The following is a 23,251-nucleotide window of genomic DNA, read 5'->3' as shown; positions in this document are numbered from 1 at the left end:
AAATGGCAAATTGGCGTGCAGCCAAAATCTAATAAAAGCGCAGATGGGATTGGGAAGTTCTGCGGGTGATCTACTGAGATCTACTGCGCAAATTCAATGTCATATCAGGTGCAAAATTGTTCAATAATAGCGCAAATACCTGCAAATTGACTAGTGCAAGCCTCACATTGCATGATTGATTAAATATATACTTTCCACCCACATTTTTTAGGTCTGACAGGGAAACTGCATAAGGTCAAGCACAAAAAGACAGTATTTTCATGGCGTTTTTTTATTAAATTAATACATTTTTAGTAAATCCTGACAGTAGTGGTCTAAAAGTAAATTGTACAAAAGAAATTAGAACAAACAAATGAAGACTTCAGATGCAAAAACCTCTAAGTCCGAATTTTTATGCTTTCAATTGTACTTTTATAATCATTTTTGAAAATATGTTTTTTAATAACCGACTAATAACCTTTTCATTGACATTATAGTGAAATTACTGAACCTAAATATAAAAGCCTGATAAAAAAAAAAGCTAATTTAAAAGAAAAATGTCAGACGGACAATAAACTGTTATTTCATCAAGCATATGATTGTAGTGTGTAATATGCGGCATGTATTTATATACCTTTTTGAAGCTGGGTAGAGTTCCACGGTGATAACTTGAATGCCGTTCCATGCTGCTACGCTAACGCCACAAAACAGACACTGCCAGGCTATAATGGCTGCCTGACTAAAGCTCAAGAAAAGGAAAAAGGTGCACCCAGCAGAGATAAGCATTGAACCACCTGTAGAGAGGAGAAAAAGGATTTCACAAGCTCGTGGCATACATAGATTGCATCACTGAGAATAAATACCCGCTAACAAAAAATATTATAAGAACGTTTTGCCAAGATTCCTATTGAAGCCTTACTTCACCCCAAAATAAAAATATCAGTACATAATTTAATCACCCTTTAAGCCATCCTAGGTGTATATGACTTTCTTTCTCAGCTAAACACAATCAGATTTGTATTAAAAATATCATGGCTCTTCTAAGTGTAGTTTTTGAAGCCCAAAAAAGCACATCCATCCATCCATCCATCCATCCATCATAAAAGTAATCCATATGGCTCCAGGGGGGTTAATAAATTGAAGCAGTGGGATTTAGTAAGAAAAAATAAACTAAATAAACTATAAACACTAGTCTAGTTCCAACAGAAGAGTGACCCCTGACGTGACACATGACGCAGGATGTAGAAGTAAGCGTAAGCTTGGGTAATAGTAGTTCAACAATCCTAGGGTCACACGGTTCAAACAAACAGGGCTGGGCAACAAACTCAAGCTACTCTGACATTTCTTTTTAAATATTCTCATTTTAGACTTAGAATTCGTGATTTGTGCTTATCTCAATCCTCTGCGCTTTTGTGTTCGTCAATACGCCATGCGTCGGGTCAGAGGTCACTCTTCCAGCAGAACTCGACTTGCATACGGCCATTACCGGAAGCCAGTGATAATAGTTCATAAAGTTATAATGTATATTACTCTTACAGTAATCAGAAGGCCTTTATTAACCCCCTGGAGCTGTATGGATTACTTTTATAATAGATGAATGCACTTTTTTGGGCTTTTAAATCCAAGGTACCATTCACTCCCCTTATAAAGCTGGGAAGAGACTCAAATTGTGTTTGGCTGATAGAAGAATGTCATATACACCTAGATGGCTTGTTATTTCTGAATATACCCTGAATGCTCAAAACGTAATTTCTTTTTTTTTTACATTTAAAGAACTGTTTTTATTGAAAGAATGCTTGATTATAACTTTAAGTGAACCCTGTCAGAAGGTCTTCTAACAGAACAGGGTAAACTCACCTATAATCTTGATTCGTCCAATTTTGTCCATGAAGAGTGCTGAGATGATATTTCCAGGCAACACGGCTAAGCTGCCTAAGAAGCTGACCAAGTAGATGAGGACGTCGTTCTCCTCCTCATAGTCTAAATGGCATCCCTTCTTGTTGTGCAGGAAAGTTACGTTCTCGAATATACAGTCAATGAACTTTTCATGTAAGTCTGTGGAAATGAAGAAACCATGAGGCCAAGTGCGCTTAAACAACTCTGGATTGTGGGTAAGAGCTCTTACCTGTGTTGTAAAACAGGGAATTGCGGATGGTGCAGTTCTCAAAGAGCGTTTCTGTGGATCGGATGTTCTCGAAATAGCAATCCTCGAACAAGGAGTCTTCAAACTTCACAGACTTCATCTCAATGGAGATGAACCTGCATGAATGCCCACAACATGCATTGAGAAACTGTTGCCTGCAATTAAAAAGAACACTCATATATAACAAGTCCTAGGAGACGGTGTTTCAGTCAACGTACTTGTTGTTGATGTATTCTCCTTCTTTATGGACTTGGTTTTCCAATGAAAAGTTGAAATAAAATTGCTCCACCTTCTCCCGATGAAATACTTTCAGCTTGGACTCATACTCCTCGTGCTGGAGGTGTTTGATCATGTCAGGAAACCACACCGAAAGCCCATAATAACTGAAATATATCAAAGAAAGACATGAAATTAAATGTAGAGTGTAAGTGTGAATACTCCTCCAATGGTGTGATTTTGGGGGCGGAACTATCTTTTTTTCTGACCAATGGCTGAGGAGGGAAGTGTTCTGGTGTTGCAGTTCCATTTTATGACACTATTAGCGCTAAAATTACACAATAACCGAGGCACCAGTGTTTCAGGACTTCAGTACTACTTAGTAATTATTAAAATGGTTTACCTAAACGCCATTGTGAACCATATGATGGCCATTAGCAGAGTAGCGAGTCTTAGATCACGACCCAAGAGGGAAAAAATATTTTTGAAGACCTGCACACACAAAGAGCTTCTTTTAAGATTACATACTGAATAACTTAAGGTCAACTGAACTGTTAGATTTTTTGGTTTACCAGCTTGGTCAGTGTCAAAGTTCGAACCACCCATCTCTGGAAAGCAGTTCCAGTTGCAGTCTGAATCTCAATAAACTCATCTTCCTGTGTCTTTGGAGTCTTGATTTGAGTTACCTGGATAAAAGGATTCATTATTTTTGAGGCATTAAGGTAAATGGCAGTTTTCACTACGTTATCATAGTACATATGATTGCATGAAATTTAACTCCAAACATCAAATCAGCTCTTAAAAATCCCTAAACGTACAGTAAACACTCTCTCGGGCTCTCCTTTGGCTCTCCAGTTGGTGTCATGAACCTGTTTCAGGATCATCCAGGCCTCATCATGTTTAGCATTCTGGAAGAGACATATATTGTGTTATCACAGCTATGTGAATATTACTCATAATGGCTTGAGTTGTGAGATGCATACACCACTTCTAAAAAAGTTTGGGTATATTTAAAAATATATATATTTATTCAAGGATGCATTCAAATGATCAGAAGTGACAGTAAAGACATATAATGTTACAAAAGTATGAAAAAAGTATTATGTTCAATACGATCAAAAGGATCATCAATGTTTTGAACATTGATAATAATAACAAATGTACAAATTCAGCTTTGTCAACATAGAAGTAAGTTATTTAAAATATTTTACTGGCTTCTTTCAAAAACATTAAAGAAATTGTACTGACCCTAAAAGTTTGAATGGTAGCAGAGTTCAAGAAACAACTACATTTGTATTTATACATTTAAAAAAGTAAATTTGGTTTGCTTCAAAACCTAGCATAATTAAAACTCTGCTTATGAAGAACTGTGAATACAATAAGCTAAAGAATGAGGTGAAATCTTGGTTGTAAATAAACATTTTCATTTAGTACTGAAACAGAGATAAATATATACATTAGTGTAATCAAAATGAATAATTTACCTACATTAGTATTTGTGTGTGCTGTTTTGTTTATTAGAGTAGGCCTATCACTTGGTTAGCATAGCAACATGCTAACATCAAGCTTAGCACAGGTTTATGTGGTGTGAGTTGCTACCTATGAATAATGACAGGTTATGATGCCGTCTGTGTAGGCAGTGAGACAACTCACTAGGTCTTGAAACAAAGGCAAAGCTATTGGAAAGCTGAAATAAAGTTATGTACCTCCAGCAGGAAGCGTGGGCTCTCAGGCATGAACATCAGTCCAATAAAAGATGCTATTGCTGGGAGAGCACAGACCAACACAAACACCCTCCAGCTGTGGAATTGGAACTCTGTTCCCATACTGAAACCCCAGCCTGAAATATAGCAAGACACAAACAATAACGTAAAAACAAAGGGGAAAAAAAGGAATTTTCTCGTTCTATAAATACAAGGTATGTGTTTGTACCATATCGAGGGATGATGCCCCAGGCTGTGAAGGAGGCGTAGATGCCCCCCATCATCCAGAACATACAGAGCCAGCTGAGATGTTCTCCTCTCTTACCCATCTGCAGGAACTCGGAGAAGTATGAATACACGATGGGGACGGAGCCCCCGATCCTGCAAGACAACACAGGGCCACAATTATTCTTATACCTGCAAACCTCCCTCTTGTTTACAAAACCTCCATAAATGGCCACAGGAGCGAGGTGACCTCTGAAGTCATAATGTAGCCCTTACTGTATTTTAGCTTGAAAATACTACCAGAGGCAGCTAGATTGAAAGTTCCCTACGGAATGGATCAGTAATGTAATTACCGCCCAGCCTTGCTTGGTTTAAATTAAAAGTTGAGCCGAGGGAGAAGGGCCTGAGCCTGGACAAGCCTGATTTATAGAAGGGCTCGAGCTCCAATGGAAAACAATAACTTATTGTCAAGCATATTATATGGCTTCCAGTGTGGAGGGCAGACCTTTGTGTATTTTCTTAATATATGATTACTTCTCTTTGTTCCTTTGCTCCAGTAGAGGCTACTGGCCATAAATTTATGTAGGGCAGATCCTGAGTCTTAGCGTTATAGATTATGATAAGCATTTTTTGTAAGCTTTGTGTTCTAATCGCTGAACACACAGCACACTTTTAGCAGAAGTTGCGTTAGTCAACCTGAGGGTGGCACTCTAACACAATTGCCTTAATGTAGCACTTATTGCCTCAGAATGCTTTTTTTATATTACAAGTTGTGGAGGAACTTAAACACAATGGTACTATATATAGGCTATTTACACAAGCATGTTTAAACTAAAGGAATTATACTTTCATTCATATAATACAATAGTCCACATGGGAAGAACAGACATGCCAACCAGTTAGCCTACTAATGTCAAAGTAAACAAAAATCTGCACACTGCTATTGCTGCTCCCAAAAATGTATTTAAAAAGGACAATGTTTCGACCCAAAGGGTCTTCGTCAGGCAAGGCATTTATGCTCTATTGAATCTAGCAGCTGCAAAAGTTTGACTGGATGTGCGCATTTTTTTTTCTTTTTGCATAACTAGGTACTCATGCGCATGATTTAGTCTACTAGTTTTTTTCTGCATGTCATGTGCGGGGCTCTGTACAGGTGAGAAAAAGTAACGCAAAAGTAACATAAAGCATTACTTTTCTTAAAAAGTAACTAAGTACTGAATTAGTTGCTTTTTCAGGGAGTAACACAATATTCTAATGCATTACTTTTCAAAGTAGCTTTCCCCAGCACTGATCATAATACATGCCTGCCAAAGCCATATGTTAAATGTTAATATATCCTGCTTTTTTACGACTTAAAATAGTCTGGAAAATAAAAGCTTTAATAAAGGTATAAACACTACGAACTTAATACTAGCTTATATAGAGGTCTATGTTTTGGATGAAAAATCAGTAAATGTAAAATCAGAATAATATGCAATAATAATTAAATGTAATTACATAAAACAAATATTTTTATGCATTTAATGTCACTTTATTGACCAATGCTTGCTGCTGACTTTCAATGTTTTAGTAAAACCATAAGCAAAAATTACTTTAGATTTTTTTATCTGGCTCAGCAGAGGCTTTGCTTAGTTTTTCCTCCAGCTTACCCGAATCCAGAAAACAGCCTGAAGAAGAGGAAGAAGCCGTATCCCTGGGCGAATGAGGAGAAGAAGGCAGAGGTGCAGTTCATGGCCAGGACGATGATCAGACATTTCCGTCGGCCCACTTTATCAGCCAGGCCACCCCAAAAACATGCTCCAAACATCATTCCCAGAAATACTATCAAACCTGCAGGAGAAACGATAAACCATGTGAGATCAATTGACAAACAGTGTCTACATATAACGTTTTCATATTATTAAATTTATATATGCATACATTATACATTAAAATATTATTACATACAGAAATAAATAATTTAACGTCTCGTTAAATTTTATTTAATTCCATAATTTATGTTCTTCATGTGTTCCTTTATCTCATACATTGTTTGACTACCTCTAGGGGGCGCCCTCTCCCTCCTTTCCTCCTTGTTGGTGTGCATTGGGATTCTGATCACCCCACATACATTTTGTGCAGTGTTTACATTCAATCACTCTTATCTAATGAGATTCAATAGAGCCTACATGTGTTTTTTTTTTAAATGACAGAAATGTGTATGATCAGAACTGAAGTAACCACAATCAACTTAAGCTAATGCAGTCTCAGAAATGGAGTGAAGGGAACATCAAATAAGCAGTCAGAAGGTTAAGTGATTGCAATAAAAGTTTTTGCGGTCCTGGTCAATCTTGAGTGCGAGTGGGCGTTCAGAAGCTACAGCAGGACTCACAGGTGTGTTATTTGGCTGACGCAACACGCTTAGCGAATGTACCTGTCAGCGGGATGCTCACTTAAGAGAACACGGAAAGAGCTGGCATTCAATTTGAACCTTTGTGCAAATGTCATACGATGATGGTGGCAGCATGTTACCATCATGCCAGTAGATTAACTCCTTTTTAGAAAGGAGAAATTATTACAATTATACTTCAGGAATGCAAAAGAAATTTAAAAGGTTTAGTTTGAATCATGAGTCAACATTGAAGCTAGTTTCTAGCTCAGACACTAGCGTATGGCGCTAACAAGCATGGCTTCGGTTCCCAGGGAATGCATGACCATATCACACCACAAATGCATAACCGTTAAAGTTAGTTCAAGACTTTGAACTAAGACTTAGTTTACACCGAAATCACAAAACTAATATCTGCATGATAAGAACAAAAACAAAACAAAAAAACAGGCTCATATTAAAGGGTTAGTTCACCCAAAACTGAAATTGATGTCATTAATGACTTACAGTTTAAGATATTTTATATTTAGTCCAAGAGCGTATGCAAGTGTATGCACACTATACTGTCCATGTCCGGAAAGGGAATAAAAACTTAATCAAAGTAGTCCATATGTGACATCAGTGGGTTAATTAGAATCTCTTGAAGCATCGAAAATACATTTTGGTCCAAACATCACAAAAACTACGACTTTATTCAGCATTATCTTCTCTTCCTGCTTTATTTTCAATTCTCAAATAAAGATTCAAACAGTCATGAATCAGCGTATTGATTCATGATTCGGATGATCATGTGATTTCAGCAGTTTGGCAGTTTGACAGGCGATCTGAATCATGAATCAATACGCTGATTCATAAGATGGCACGCTGATTCAAAGACGTAAATTCAATTTTTGGGTGAACTAACCCTTTAACATCATATAAACAGCCTCATTTCAGACTGCAATTCTGAACCTCTTTTACATTTTAGAAAAATGTATTCTTATTTAGTGTATTAAATATGATTAAACATGCAAAATACTTATTTAATTAAATTTAATGAGATGAAATCTTTTTCAAATTGTATTATACTTTCAGACACTAATACTCTCAACTCCTTTTAACTCATATTATGGAATCTGTTCTGCATAAAGCCCGCCTCCCCACCCCCAAACTATAGCGTTGCAGAGGCATGAAGCACAAGGGCCTGGCGCGGAGCACAGTCTACAGATGGTCATGTGGTGAAGGGAGCTTGGTGTCGGAGTGGTGGGAGAGTGACAGCGCTGTCCTCTCTGAGCAGATCAACATATGGAGCTGAGCTGCCATTATCCCCCATCGCTCAGCAGGAGGATCCTTCTAGTGTCCTATTGGTCTGCCTTAATCCACCGAGTCACGCAGTCGTGACAGTGTTTCAGAGCCAAAATGAGGGCTGTGAAATGCTATGAATCATTCTTTATTGCCATACATATTTCAATGACAACTTGAGTTTATATTTCCAGGGTTAAAGGTGATGTGTTTTCAATACTTTCAGATATCCCAGATTAATATGCAGAGACTATAAATAAGATATTCGTAGGCTGATTCCACCGAGAACTAAAAACACTTGGCGCTTTCGAAACATTGCTGAGCTTGTTAGAGAATTCCGAGCAGCCCGAGATACCAACACTGACTCGACTAATGGCAAGAAGTTCAGGGCAGGGTTATTTGTTTTTTTGTGAACAATGAAAGATAAAGGAGGATACGGAGCCGGGAGCCCCGCACATGACATGCAAGAAAAAAAAGGCAAATAGTGCGCAAGATTTACTAATTCGTTCCCTTGATTTATAAATCATGCGCACGTTTTACTAATTTGTTCACTTGACTTAAAAATCGTGCGAACGATTTAGCAAAACGAGGGAACGAATTAGTTAAACGAGGGAACGAATTAGTTAAACTTGCGCACGATTTAGCAAATCGAGGGAACAAATTTGTAAAACTTCTAAATCGAGGGAATGTAATAGTAAATCCTGCGCATGATTTAGCCTACTAGTTTTTTACTGCATGTCATGTGCGGGGCTCCGTAGGAGGAAACTATTTCATATTGCTGCCATTTCAGAGGCTGCATCCTTCGAAGTCGCTTTCGTCGAAGAAGGCTGTCCCAATTCGAAGGCTCCTCCGAATGCCTCCTTCTCGTGATTTGGAGGACACAACAGATGGATCCTTTGTAGGCATGCGTACCCCAGAATTCATTGTGCGCCAGAGACAACAGGATTTTTTTTGAGAGAGAGAGAAATTGCCGAATTACAGTTTTAAACGTGATATCGGGTTTCAGTAACTAAATGATACCATGTAAAAATAAAAATGTGGTTCAAATGTTGACTTAAATCTTACTAAAATTTTGTTATAGTGTATACACTTTATTATAAACAGAAATGGACACATTTAGACATGCCCATTTAGCAATGCTTGTGGCCTTTGAAGTCTGAGTCCTTCAAAGAATGCAGCCTCTGAATTGGGACGCAGCATTTAAATGATGAAATGGCTTTAGTATTTCTGTTTTTTTGCCACTTGTGGCACAGAAATTACACACGTTTCCCCTTTTAGAAGAACTCTATCGGAGCTTTCATTGGCTAAGGTCTGCCCAGAGGCCGTCTGACTGACATGTAACTCAACCAATCAGTTTATTTTATTCCATGTCATGTTTAGGGCATGGAAATTTAAATGTAGTCCCTGATTTAAATTTAAATTTAGTCCCTGATTTAAATAAAACATGAAAATTTTATGTCCCTGCAATAACAGACTGGAGTGCATCAGTAAATTATTCATTCAAGAACGTTGTGCAAGTTTACTGCAACAATAGAGCTGTGAACTTCACATACTTTTGAGAATCCAGCATTTAGTTAATCCTCATTTAGTTAAAGCGCTCATTGTCACAGTTGTAAACACGGTGTTCTTCTTTCACGAGGGAGTTTGGCATCACGGCTTTAGTTTCCAGTCGTTTAAAAGCGTTACATCGACTAGAATTCCATCTAAAATAACTGTAAAGTGGCAGATCCATCTAAGACTTCATGTTCAGTTGTAGCCCAGCAAAAAGCTTCAATGTCTCTCAGAATCTACCCTGTTATTGATGTGAAGTATATGAAAAAGCGAGCGATGAATATAACCCGATGGCTATTGCAGGGGGAGGTGGGCGCAGGACTATGTATCAGCGCAAGGTCAGGAGAGAAGCTATCGATCTGTCGGGCTTCTGCTGACTCAGTTGTTCTCCACAGATGGGCACGCAGGATGGAAAGTGCTCACTCATTCTGACTCCCTGAAGCTTACAGGCAGTCTTTACTCTCTCATACACACAACTTCTGCACACACATCAATATTACTTAAACAAACAGGGGGATGGTTTTGCACTCTCACCTCTGGTGCCTTGAAAATTCAATCCGATTTGTAGTCTTCATTATTACAAAGTAAGCCAAAGTCTATAAATCAGGCATCCTGTTGTAACTTAGAAGTAAAGGGGTGATGACATGAGAAACCAAATCTGCCTTAATCTTTTGGCATATAAGAGGTCTTTGAGCAAGGGTATTTTTATAAACAGTTTTCCCCTCCTCCATTTAACAAAAACCTTGTCTACTTGAAAATGCAAAACCACCATATGAACCGCTGTCAAGAGCATGCCAAACCAACAGGTGGCAATATATAAACCTAACTGTAAAGCCATGTTAGACAATCAGAAGCCTGGGATTTTTTGATTGCCGGTTCCGACACAACAAGCCAAAATTTCCGGTTTCACTGTCCACACAACACCACTGCAACCGGAGTTTCTAAAAATGTTCACCCTGGCAGGAGTTTTCAAAAAAGTTTTGTTTCTAGTGTCCGGATATTGCGTTTGCATGGGAACGAACTGCCAAAATGCAAAGAAAAGGCTGCGGTTTTGAAAATACCCATTCATGTGGACAGGGCCTAAGACGTCCTCCCCATTATAATGAACCATTTATTTATTCAAGCTCCAAAAACGGCTCATTGTGAATCCTATGGGGCAAGGTGACAATGAAAATAATCTGTTATTTAAAACTAAGATTTAAATACAGTAAGCAATCAAAGAACGCTCAATCAAAAAACGAAATATTGTGTTTTCTTTTAAGTCTGCACAACAGAAGCTCTTCCTGTATTCATATCGATATCGTGTTTGCTTTTAGTTATGATGAAAGCGTTTTTGTGAGTGACGAGATCACTGCATTCACGCGATCAACAGACTGTCGTTTGCTTATCACTGCAACCTTTCATGTGATCGGAATTTCTATTTTATTTTTTTAAAACAACACTTTTCAGGATTCGTTAATCTCGATAACTGTAATAGTAAAAAATGTAATACACATGTAATACGTATTTCAAATGCAAAGATGTTAGCCAATCATAGCAGTGGTCGTTTCTACTGAAGTCTCACAGCAGACACGCCCCTTTAAACAGAGTGTTTAAAGCATAGACCGTAAAAAAAATATGGACAATGTGACTTCATTCTCTTCTGCTGAAGAAAAGTGAAACCGCCATAGACAGTAAAAGAATCCGCCGGAGGTCCGACTGTAGAGCTGACATCTTGCTGTGCAGTAGTGACCTCGGGAATGGGGTCTGCACATTAGAAAGCAGGAAGTAGAGCGTGAGGTATTAAAACCCACCCACACTCTCACAGATGTAGAAAAATGTTATATGTCGGTGTGAAATAAACAGTTATGGAAATGTAGAAATTAAAGCTAATGCTTCACTCGGAGAAGTAAAACTAAACCAAACTTATTTTTTATTAAAAAAACGAACGCTTGAATTGAAACCAGTGTGATAAAAACTGCCTAAAAGAACAGAAACCATCTTTGAGGAAAATTGTAATTTGATTGTTTAGTTTTAGGTTACGTTAGGTTATGAAATACACTGGGACCAACCACCTGGGGGCGATCGAGACGCTTTGGTTTCAGTTTTTAACAGTAGGCCTACCCTTGGTTTAAAGCCATAGGGCTAAAATCAGGACAGAAAATTGCCTTTTATTTCTAAATTAAGTCATTTTATGATGTAAAAATATTACTAACAATATAAGTTCACCTCAGGAAACGTAAAATGATATTTAAAAAGGAGTAAATGGTCCCTTTAAGGAGTAAATTAATAATAAAAAAACACATCTGGTTAATCAGGCAATTCTTATCAAAATGCTTTTCATGCTCGTCATTATATATATATATCAAACTCTTCATTCATTGTCAATAATAATTTATTCAGGGCTTACATTACAACTGAATTTTAAGTTTAGCTAAAATACCATAGCTTCTGACTCAACTACAGGGACAATACATTTGGGGTACATTCAAGACAACTTCCTCTCGATTTCTATGCTTGCTTGGGCTTGCCTAATTGTTTCTCTGAGGGTTTAGTTTGGCTGAAAACGAACCCATTTTACTCTTACCTTTGGGAGTCACGAATCAGTTTCCCCAACTGCTTTACTAAGCAAGAACAGATTGATGTAAGGCCGAGCGCGAAACCCAGTTGCATGAATCTTAACCGTCGAGTGCTCCATTAGCTAATTTGAGAGCATTCTTAATTGATGGTCTCCTTAAGTAGCAGCTGGCTAAAACTGAATGTATTCCATTACTCAATTCTGTTTAAATTCACAAAACCACTAGGATTAATTAAGCTTAAAAAAATAATCAGCATGTGCATTTGGAAAAACATGGACTCAAAAACCTGCTAAAATGTAATATCTGCATCTACGCCCATAAAACAATCACCATAAATTGAAAAAATATTTCCTTTATCATCTCAAGCTCATGCTAAGTTTGTCATTTGTGATCATTTTAAGTGTCCGTTGACATTTCATTTTAAACTGGGATGGGATGCTAACAATAGGATGCTAGCATTGGATTCTGCTAACTACATACTGTGCACACTATTCGCTGTACCGCCTGCTATGTTTAAAAATAGTATGTGAAACAGTGCACATTATGCACTGCTAAATGTTTCAAATAGTAGTATACACTACTTAGTATACACACTTTTGTTCCATAACCTCACTGCATGTTTACTGCAGCTAATGGTGTCCAGTTAGCATTTCTGCTAAATACTGTTATATAGTATTTTGTTTATGTCTGCATCCAATATTGCATATTTCTTTACTATTCGGTGGCCAAAAACAGTACGTGAACTGAGTCTGAATTCACAGTATAACAAAATACAGAAAACAAAAAGTATCCGGATGACCTACTTCTAACAAGATTTTGAAGTGAGCATACAATGTATACTTTACAATCCCATGAGGCCACAGGAGAGGATTTGTGACAGTGAAACAGCAGGATGAATGTAGTATGTCTAGATTACATTCATACTACACAAATTCATACAATATAGAACATATTTTTTACACTCGCAAAGTAATTACTTATTCAAAAGAAGTACCAATTCAGAGAGTCAATAAAGTTAACAGCCTGAAAGGTTGCCTATTAATGTTGTGTGCAATGCATTATGGGAAACCACTAGATAGAGCAGTATTCTTCCAGTTTTGGCTAATTTATGGTAAATGGTAAATTCAACAGACCCTATGGCCATCCAAAGCGCTTTACATATTGCCTCACATTCACGACGGCGGTGTCAGCCATGTAAGGCTCATCCAGCTCATCGGGAGCAGCTGGGGTTGGGTGTCTTGCTCAAGGACACCTCGACACTTGGTCAGGTGGAACCGGGGATCGAACCGCCAACCTTCCGGTTTGTAGACAACCTACATGAACCACTGAGCCACTGCCGCCCCAATTTATCCATGTGTATACTGCAGAAATACTGAAAGTAGTATGGTAGCATGCTATTTCAAAATCTAAAATGGTGACTTACCCAGCATTCCCTTCTCAGAGTGGGACAAACACATGTCTTTCTCTGCACTGGGCAACACCAAGGCTACTACGAAGCACTCCACGCTGTCCGCCATTAGCGCCAGACCCAACACGATGAACAGGGTCCACTGGAACCTCCCGTGTCCACAGTCCTCCATGATGTCCTCGTATTGTTCAGCCAGCTCCTCCTGTTCTGACACGGCGTCCGCCGTAGTCCTCGCTTTCGCTCTCGCCGCCCTCCGGGCAGTCTTGGCCTCATCCGGATGTGGGATGCCCTGGTATTCTCCTTCATACATTTGATCATCTTCATCGTGTCCCTCTGTGACGTCACTGGCGGCGTCTTCCTCTTGGGCAGGGTAGTCAGTCTGATAACCGTAGCCGTCCGGTCCTCCCTGTCCATATGTCCCATAGCTGTCTGCATCTCCCTGGTGGTAAACGTTGTTGTGGTAGGGGTCCGCCATGGTTTCAGATATGCTCTTACTTAAACTGCACGTACAAGCCTATATGGGCATAATCCGTAGCTGATTTGGTTTGTTTCTGTGTTCGTTTGAACTCCTTGCGTGGTTACAGCTAAATAAATCTTGAGGTCCTCTAGGGTCCAATCAAATGGGTCTCTTGAGTTTGACTATAATGATGGCAGTTGGTAACTTCTAATCACCTTTGATTTTCGGAGCTCTCATTGGGCCACATGCTGAGCCTGCAAAAAGAAATCAACACTGAATCAGCAACACATAACCTTGGGAAAATGCTGCAACAATAGGTATAAATGAAGGACACATTTGACTTTTATACCCACTCATGACATACATTACTTGCTTCTTAATCAGGCTTATTTGACATCAGAGATTTGCTTGATGTCTAAACTGTTTAACATGGAAGGGCACCAAGGAACCCAACTGGATTGGAAACGGTGATCTGCTGCACTCTAATGATGGTGAAATGATGCTTTGAGAAGAGAAGCACAGATGCTTTCTTATCAACTGTTTTATAAACTGGTCAAACTTCCGCAAAGGCTGCATCCAAGATCGAGTACCTCCCTAATATAGAGAGCGAAAAACTGTATGTGACAAATTGTCAGAATTCAGTACTCATAAAAGAGTACCCAGATGAACTACTTCTGGCGAGATTCTAGGCGTTTCTCAAAGTCAAGGAAGGATCCTCGGAAGCAAGAATTCCAAGGATGCTACGTCATTGACATCCGACGAAGGACTGTTCCAATGTCGAGGATCCTCGGAATTTCAACCAAGGACTGAATCCTTCGTTCGAAAAATATGTCATATACATGAAAGGATGCATATGAGTAGCCTTCGCGTTCTTCGCGTTCTTAAATCACCCACAATCCTATGCGCGCAGCTTTGCTATCTTCAGACGTTCCCGGAGTCGGAGCGTGAACGGGGCAAATATGCTTGTATCGAGGTTTGTAGATGGGAAGGAAGGAGGCGGGAACCGGCGAACGTTCAACAACTTTATAATAAATAATAAACCAAACGAAAGTAACGCGGGAAGCCCCTCACGGGCGACTTCCCGCACACACATAATAAAACATAAACAAACCATAACAAAGTCCAGGCCTGGTCCTCTCTCGTCTTCCACGCTCCTCCAATTAAACTCCCGTCACTGCCATGAGCCGAGACCGGTGTGGCGATCAGCTGCCGCACATTATCACTCCACCGGCCCCCTCTCACGGTCCCTCACCTCGCTGCTTGCCACAATGATTTTATTTACGTTACCAAACATTTGTTATAACCGTAGTAAATTTACGTAAAGTGTAACGTTTAAAGTGCCGGTACAAATTACTACTGTATTGATATATAACAAAAAATACAAATAACGTTACACATAACGTTATTGATGGCCAACGGACCTTTTCACTGACGTAATGATGCAAAGACGTGCACTTGCTAGCCTGTTCCATTTACGCTTTATTGTCCCATGAGGCCACGGGAAAGGATTCATGAATGGAAGTGAAGCGATGCATCTGACGCTGGTAGGTCTCATGATAATGACAACATGGTGAATGTAGTACGTCCAGATTACATTCATACTACACACTATATAGAACATACTTTTTAAGTAATTACTTATTCAAAATAAGTGTTATTTCAGACACAGCCACAGCTTTTCAACATGGGGCATGTTGATGCCAACTAGTGGTCAAAAAGATAATGGTTTCACATGTGGTTCTACAATCAACTCTTTAATTTTATTTTCATTTAATTAAAAATACAAAGGATAAATTGAAAGCAATAAATAAAACAAAAGAAACAAACGTATTACAACATTACAATAAAATCTTAATGTTACAATAAACACCTAAATACTAAATATCAAGATTTCTATCTAATATCAAGCTGAAATGTGTCGTTTTTATTGTAGTTATACAATGTTTCATTGTATTTTTGTTGATATTTAGTTTAGTAAGAATAAAAGCAGAATAGTTGCATATATATTATAATAAAAATGATATGCATATACAATAAATTAAACCAAAATCAGCCTTTTTTTACTGTAAAGCATGTCACAGTATCCTGCATTAAATGTCCCTTCCTTTGTTTCACACTGTGCTTATTAATGAAACACAGGCTTGTCAGAAGACACAGAGACTTCTTCTCATTTATTTGACAGCTGTTTGGGTCTCCGCTAATGCAGCAAATGAGATTGGTCTCGCACAACACAGTTCTAGTTGTCTTTCTGGCTTAAACAAGGATTTATGCAAGAATCCCATACATATCTTATTCCCACTGGTGGTCCATATATTCACATCACCAGCAGGCAGACATGCTGTGAATTACAATGTTAGAGGAGTACTCCGCCACACATATGTTAATGCCATCCGTCCAATATGTTAAGGCCTGTGGACTCATTACAGGAAATGTTGCTGCTGAGACACTCATGAATAAGGTGTGTAGGTTATTAGTTCAGTTAAACAAGGAACCTAATTTAAATTTCTTTGGTCGGAGCGAGAGGGTACAAGTGGGATCATCCTTTGAATTGTTCATTTGAATAAATTGTATAATGAATAATGAGGTCATTCACATGAGCCTGTTCCAGATTAATTAGTGCTGATGAAGAAGACATGAAGATGATGTATGTATAGTCAGACTCGTTCACTTCGTATTTGTTTAAATTAATTATATTTATGAGATTTTTATGGCTTTAATTATACAGTATAGCAGAGAGAGCGAGAGAGAGAGAGAGAGAGAAGGAGAGAGAGAGAGAGTAAAATGAAGTATTGTCAGAAGCATGTGTGCTCTATAACAGGCTAACTGAGCCAGCCATTAGCATCCCATTTATAATCCCAAAACATTCGGCATCTGTCCCGAGCTGTGATGTCAAAGGTAAAAACTCAATTTTATGCTTTTAATAGTCACTAGCAAAAAAGTCTATATTGTAAATAAACTAAATATGCACTTAGTCAGTGCCAGATAAAAAAAATATCCTTGTTAGCAGTTTTGCTAACTGTGTAAATACAGCAATTAATGCATTTCAAATAGTATGATATTAATAAACAGATAATTTTAATGATAAATTAAATAGGTATTATGCTATATATTGTCAAAATTTGACTTTTGTTGTTCGGTTAGCTGACTACCCTTTGATAGTCCTGGTTCAGTAATCCGTGAGGCATATGCTAGCTGATTAACAGGTGGTTGTTAACAAGAAGCTAAGTGAGACTACATTAAACGTCATCTCTCTGAACAGGGAATTCTACTCATTCTCTAAACTCAATCTACTCATTAGTTAGCTTTCATATTTTCACAAGTTTACTTTCTGCACGCTTTGTTGTGTTTATAATTGTGCTCTTGCAAACTAGTATGGCTAAACTTTTAGCTGAATGTATATTTTTAAAAAAGACTAAAGAGTTGTAGGAACTGTAAAGGTGATGACATTAAAGTCATGCGGCCGTATATATGCACACGTTTAGCTTTTTACTTCTGGAAATTGTATTTAGACTTATTTGTGTTCATTTGTGAAGATTATCATGATAATCAAAACGTGAAAGAATCATAAACTTCTGCCATTCACAGGGTATATTTTCTGCAAGAATCTAAAAGGCAATGGGAAATATTCTGTTGCCTTTTTTGTCGAGGTAAACTTCCAGATTGGCCTACAAAAATGTTATCAACACAGCAATCTGTTAGGCTGCAAGTTTAGCATGCTGCTAGCCTATTAGCCTGCTAGATTCGTGACCAGTGTTGCAAATGGATAACTGGAAACACTATTTGGATTATCTGAGACGACATTGTGAAATGCGGTAGGTCTATTTTTTTTTAACAAATGGTAGAATCTTGCATCAGCATCTAGCAACATTGCTAACTAGACAGCCAAATGTTGGTGTTACCACTGCACAATGGCTCTAACATTCAGGTAGGCATGTCATTATTGCTGTATTCATGTAGCTTGTGGCACATTTTTGACTGGTGTGACAAATCACAACACATTAGCACAGAATGTCAATAATACAAAGGACTCAAGACTGGTGTCAAACCATTATGATGAGAGACAAAGAAGCAAGGGTCTAAAAGTAAAACACATTTAGTGTGTGTGAATGTTCTTCAGCGTCTTCAACAACTGCAGAGAATGAGATTTCCCTCAGGTACGGAGCCAAACAAGGCCTATTTGAAAACTGATGTTGGGGCAAAAATCAATTTGCAATCATTTGAGGCAGCACACTCCCCTCCAAATTCCCATGTCTTGTTAAACATTACTCCCCATCTGTGCATTATATGAGAGGGGCAATTCTGGCACAACGCTGTGCAAAACTGCTAGAGCTCATTAAATGGCTTTTTATTCAAGATTGATTAAGTTTGGTTTTCCGGCTCCTGTGTAGATAACAATGGATTTGTTTATTGTTCAGGAGAGGATTGCACTGAGGTGAATGTGCAATTTGCCATTTTCTCAGCCTGCCGGCATCTGCAACAAAGTTGCATTCTCTTTCAACAAAGACGAGTGAAGGTCAGAGTTTCCAGATGGGCTTTTCTCAGTTGCAGGTTCATCTGATACCTTTTCCATCGAGCCAGCAGGAGACATTTGGCTCTTTTCAAATGGACACAAGATGCATATTTCTGGCTGTACTTTGTGAGCAATAGTTACTATGACAATGCCAATAGTTTCTATGACAATCAGGAGGACTTGAGACTTAAGGCAAGGACTGTTTTGTTATTCAGGCTATTAATAAATGTTAAAATAAGGCATACTTGAGGAAATGTATAATCTATGCTTGTTGTTACTATGCTATACGTTTCTTTAAACGCATAGCGAGATTGGTGACATAAATCATTTTGTAAGACTTGTAATATGTCTAAGCCACCGGCCAATAATTTCTTACACTGAATTTAAATGAGGACAAAAAATGAGAGGGTGTCTAAGTATATGCACATGTTTTGTTGTAATTTAAGTATTGTGAGGGACTTATTCACATATAGAAGAACACCTTAAATCCGGCACGCATGTAGCAGGTATTTAAATAAATAAATTATACATATATAGGCCATATGTAACGGAGGCCAGCTAGTAGTTGCTGTGCTAGTAAACCTCATTCCTCCTGATCTCAAGAGACAATCTAGCAATGCTAAGAGTTGCAGCTTTTTATCCTCATGCTTCGCTTGAAGCATATCTGGGCCTTAAAGGGCCCCTGAAATTTAGCTTTTAGTATGAATATTTTAGCCTTAAGGTGATGAATACGCTGGTAGCTTCCAAAACAATGACACAAATTGCATTTAGGAGATATAAGCATTCAAAAATTACAGTCTCTCACTTCCGTTAAAATAAATCACGGATTTTTATTACATCTCCGCGGCCCCCTAAATAGAAGCTGTGGTTAAAATTTGTCACTTGCTCACACATGGCGAATGGCACATAGTGCACTATAGGGATATGGAATGATTCAGACACTGAAAATATGCTTTCAGTTGAGGTGAAGACCTGACAATAATGTAAAAAATGTGTATCTTGAATGCAGTGTAAGTCGCTTTGGATAAAAGCGTCTGCCAAATGCATTAATGTAAATGTAAATAAATGTAAATGTAAATGTGAATAAAGTCTGGTTTCAGTTTCACATGTTAGACATTTCGGCAACACGTTGAATACTGCTGCACATTTCAAGCCACTTCAGATGCACTTTTAAAGTGTGTTATTTCTGTGCTACAAGCGGCCCAAAACATATCTGCAAATATACTGAATATTTTCCAAAAAGTAAAAAAAAATCTAAGGAAAATTGAACAAGCGAGTAACTCAAAAATAGCCTTGCGACTGTGCCATCTTAGGTGAGTGATGTGTGTATAGCAAAAGAGCTGATTTATGCATGACAGGGTCTTCAGAACTTTCCCTGAGAGAAAACACACTGCTGCAAGAAGGCAGCTGTGGTAAAAGACACTTCTAGAGCACTGCACCACACCACACCCACGTCAAGCCAAATATACAACACATGCATCAAACCATAGAAGCCTGGCCATGAAAGATTCAAGAGGATAACACTCTGTCACGTGGAGCCCGTCATTCATTATCCATGGTGATAACAAGGTTCTGGTTAGTTGGTGGATTCAGCTAGTGATATTCACAGCTTGAGCACGGAGACGGCAAAAAGTCCAGCAGGGAAGTGGGACATTTTAATTAGGTCTATGCTCAAATATTTGAAAGATAATGGATCACCTGTTATTAAGTGGAAGGATAGAGGTCTCCCAACAGGGAAAGGATCAGAGAGGTTTGTGGTTTGGGATTATGATGTATTGTGGGAAATAATGTGGATGTCAATGGTATCTTTTCAACTTTTAGGTTCAATTCAGGTGCATTCAGCAAAGCTATTTTACAAACAAGTGTAAAAGGATTGGTGTTGATATATGAGTAATTGACATGAAATACTTATGGGTTGATGTGTTGATGATAAGTTGATGTTAAAGATGTTTAAAGAATTTTGCTCTCTGTTTTATAATTATTATGCATGATGTTTTAATGCACAAATATTTATTGAAGAATATGTATACTAAGCTTAATTTAAAATGAACTAGGAAAGACATACACATATTATATAAGAATATATAATAACTATGATTAAAAAAATAAGTAAATAATATATATATATATATATATATATATATATATATATATATATATATATATATATATATATGTTTTAGTATATAAACGTTATCTATTAAATATACGTTTTAAAGGCCCCTTTCACCTTCAGAACTGCCTTAATTCTATGTGGCATTGATTCAACAAGGTGCTGAAAGCGTTCTTTTTAAATGTTGGCCCATATTGATAGGATAGCATCTTGATGGAGTTGATGGAAATTTTTGGGATGCACATCCAGGGCACGAAGCTCCCGTTCCACCACATCCCAAAGATGCTCTATTGGGTTGAGATCTGGTGACTGTGGGGGCCATTTTAGTACAGTGAACTCATTGTCATGTTCAAGAAACCAATTTGAAATGATTCAAGCTTTGTGACATGGTGCATTATCCTGCTGGAAGTAGCCATCAGAGGATGGGTACATGGTGATCATAAAGGGACGGATATGGTCAGAAACAATGCTCTAAGTGTGCCAAGAAAACATCCCCCACACCATTACACCACCACCACCAGCCTGCACAGTGGTAACAAGGCATGATGGATCCATGTTCTCATTCAGTTTACACCAAATTCTGACTCTACTATCTGAATGTCTCAACAGAAATCGAGACTCATCAGACCAGACAACATATTTCCAGTCTTCAACTGTCCAATTTTGGTGAGTTTGTGCAAATTGTAGCCTCTTTTCCTATTTGTGGTGGAGATGAGTGGTACCCGGTGAGTCTTTTGCTGTTGTAGCCCATCCGCCTCAAGGTTGTGCGTGTTGTGGCTTCACAAATGCTTTGCTGCATAACTCGGTTGTAACGAGTGGTTATTTCAGTGAAAGTTGCTCTTCTATCTGCTTGAATCAGTCGGCCCATTCTCCTCTGACCTCTAGCATCAACAAGGCATTTTTGCCCACAGGACTACCGCATACTGGATTTTTTTCCCTTTTCACACCATTCTTTGTAAACCGTAGAAATGGTTGTGCGTGAAAATCCCAGTAACTGAGCAGACTGTGAAATACTCAGACCGGCCCGTCTGGCACCAACAACCATGCCACCCTCAAAATTGCTTAAATCACCTTTCTTTCCCATTCTGACATTCAGTTTGGAGTTCAGGAGATTGTCTTGACCAGGACCACACCCCTAAATGCATTGAAGCAACTACCATGTGATTGGTTGATTAGATAATTGCATTAATGAGAAATTGAACAGGTGTTCCTAATAATCCTTTAGGTTAGGGTATATGCAGAAAAAAATCCCCATACAAACTAAAATCACAAAAATTCATCACACATTTCTCTGACAGGAAAATTGCTCATCTTTATGCATAAAATGCCCTTTAGAGAATATTCCAAGATGGCAGAACAAAGCAAAAGATGCCAAAAAAAGGTCTGAAAAGAAGATCAGAACAAATAAAAAAAAAAATAGGAGGGAGGCTGCTGTGAAGGAGCTGATGTGATATCTCTCCTTCTCATCATATTTTATACCTCATTACCGCACATGTGACACAGCATGAGAAATGACAGGCACTTAAAATGGCACTCATAAAACAATCTTCTCCAAAATGGAGGAAAATGTCACCAAAACTGCAGGATTGTGGATGATGTGTGTGTGTGTGTGTGTGTGTGTGTGTGTGTGTGTGTGTGTGTGTGTGTGTGTGTGTGTGTGTGTGTGTGTGTGTGTGTGTGTGTGTGTGTGCCTACAGCTTTTGGGATAAAACTAAAGCCTATTACATCTCAATATTCATTATACATCTGATCATCAACCGGACTGGACTTTTTACTATTCAACTAACCAAGATAATGAGAATGATCTGAGGCAGTCTACTCATCTACTATAATGTATATCATAATATCATGTAGCGTGTCCTAGTCCTATGAATAGCACTATGTGCTGTATAATGTCTCAGTATGTCAAAGTTAAATTTGTTATCTATGTTGTTTACAAAGCAGGCATTAATATTACTACTACTTGAGAGATATCACTGAAACACACTGTTAAAATCAACCAGAAAACTAGCCAATGAGAAACTTTCTCTATATCCGTATTCAGCATTGCTGATAGTGGATTGGCTAAGAATTCTGAATAGGTTGGATCAATGGATTGAATGGATCAATGAATCATTCAATAAGACGGTCACTTGTCACAACCCACTGGAGTAACCAATAAATAACCAGGTAAAGTCTTGAAACTGCCAGTTCAATTCTCTATCTTTAGTGGCACATCCAGGTTTTTAACAACTCAGCACAGCCCAATTAAACACAATCTAATGGTTCATAATTAAATACACAGATTCCTCTTCCTGGGTCTAAATGAGGTTAGTCAAATTGATTTGAAATCTGCCCTGATAATATTCATGCTTGTTACACGTTTCGATCAGTTAGCAATCTTGTTCAGATGCAATCCCTGAAACATACCAGCACCTGCTGGGTTTCTTTGTCTTTACACTGCTTTTTGTTTTAACCACAACTTCCTGTAACATTGTACATGTATCTACGCTATGTGCAGTTTATCCCTTTGGTACTGAATCTTTCTAACTCTGCAGGTTTGGACTTGAAACTGGGGCATGAACAAATTCTTGGGGTTAATTTTTCTCAAAGCACCGCCTAAAATAAGCAGTGAGGGGTAATATTTTGTAACAGAGAAGTTGCTGTAGTGTGTAATTTGTTTAAACAGATCATTTGTAATGTTCCACTGAGATATATATCTCATATATATATATGAAAGAGTCAGCGGTAAATTCCTGA

At 38.2% G+C, this 23,251-nt stretch overlaps 1 protein-coding gene across 1 annotated transcript in view; it reads right to left on the bottom strand.

The window, feature by feature from the left end:
• Nucleotides 1-23,251, bottom strand: part of sv2bb (synaptic vesicle glycoprotein 2Bb) — a 38,303-nt gene that overhangs the window by 1,240 nt on the left and 13,812 nt on the right. Inside the window, exons 2-12 of the mRNA XM_067436643.1 lie at nucleotides 13,448-14,143; nucleotides 5,916-6,096; nucleotides 4,271-4,422; nucleotides 4,045-4,178; nucleotides 3,157-3,246; nucleotides 2,911-3,024; nucleotides 2,742-2,830; nucleotides 2,341-2,505; nucleotides 2,105-2,238; nucleotides 1,837-2,034; nucleotides 614-773 (exon numbers count right to left, since the gene is read on the bottom strand). Of these exons, the coding sequence (XP_067292744.1) occupies nucleotides 614-773; nucleotides 1,837-2,034; nucleotides 2,105-2,238; nucleotides 2,341-2,505; nucleotides 2,742-2,830; nucleotides 2,911-3,024; nucleotides 3,157-3,246; nucleotides 4,045-4,178; nucleotides 4,271-4,422; nucleotides 5,916-6,096; nucleotides 13,448-13,907 (1,877 nt within the window). The 5' untranslated portion in view covers nucleotides 13,908-14,143. The remainder of the gene's footprint in view (nucleotides 1-613; nucleotides 774-1,836; nucleotides 2,035-2,104; nucleotides 2,239-2,340; nucleotides 2,506-2,741; nucleotides 2,831-2,910; nucleotides 3,025-3,156; nucleotides 3,247-4,044; nucleotides 4,179-4,270; nucleotides 4,423-5,915; nucleotides 6,097-13,447; nucleotides 14,144-23,251) is intronic.

Source organism: Pseudorasbora parva, chromosome 25, assembly GCF_024679245.1.
Source record: "Pseudorasbora parva isolate DD20220531a chromosome 25, ASM2467924v1, whole genome shotgun sequence".
Taxonomy (NCBI): domain Eukaryota; kingdom Metazoa; phylum Chordata; class Actinopteri; order Cypriniformes; family Gobionidae; genus Pseudorasbora; species Pseudorasbora parva.
The sequence above is the reverse complement of the archived record's forward strand: the minus strand, read 5'-3'. Positions and strand labels throughout refer to the sequence as shown.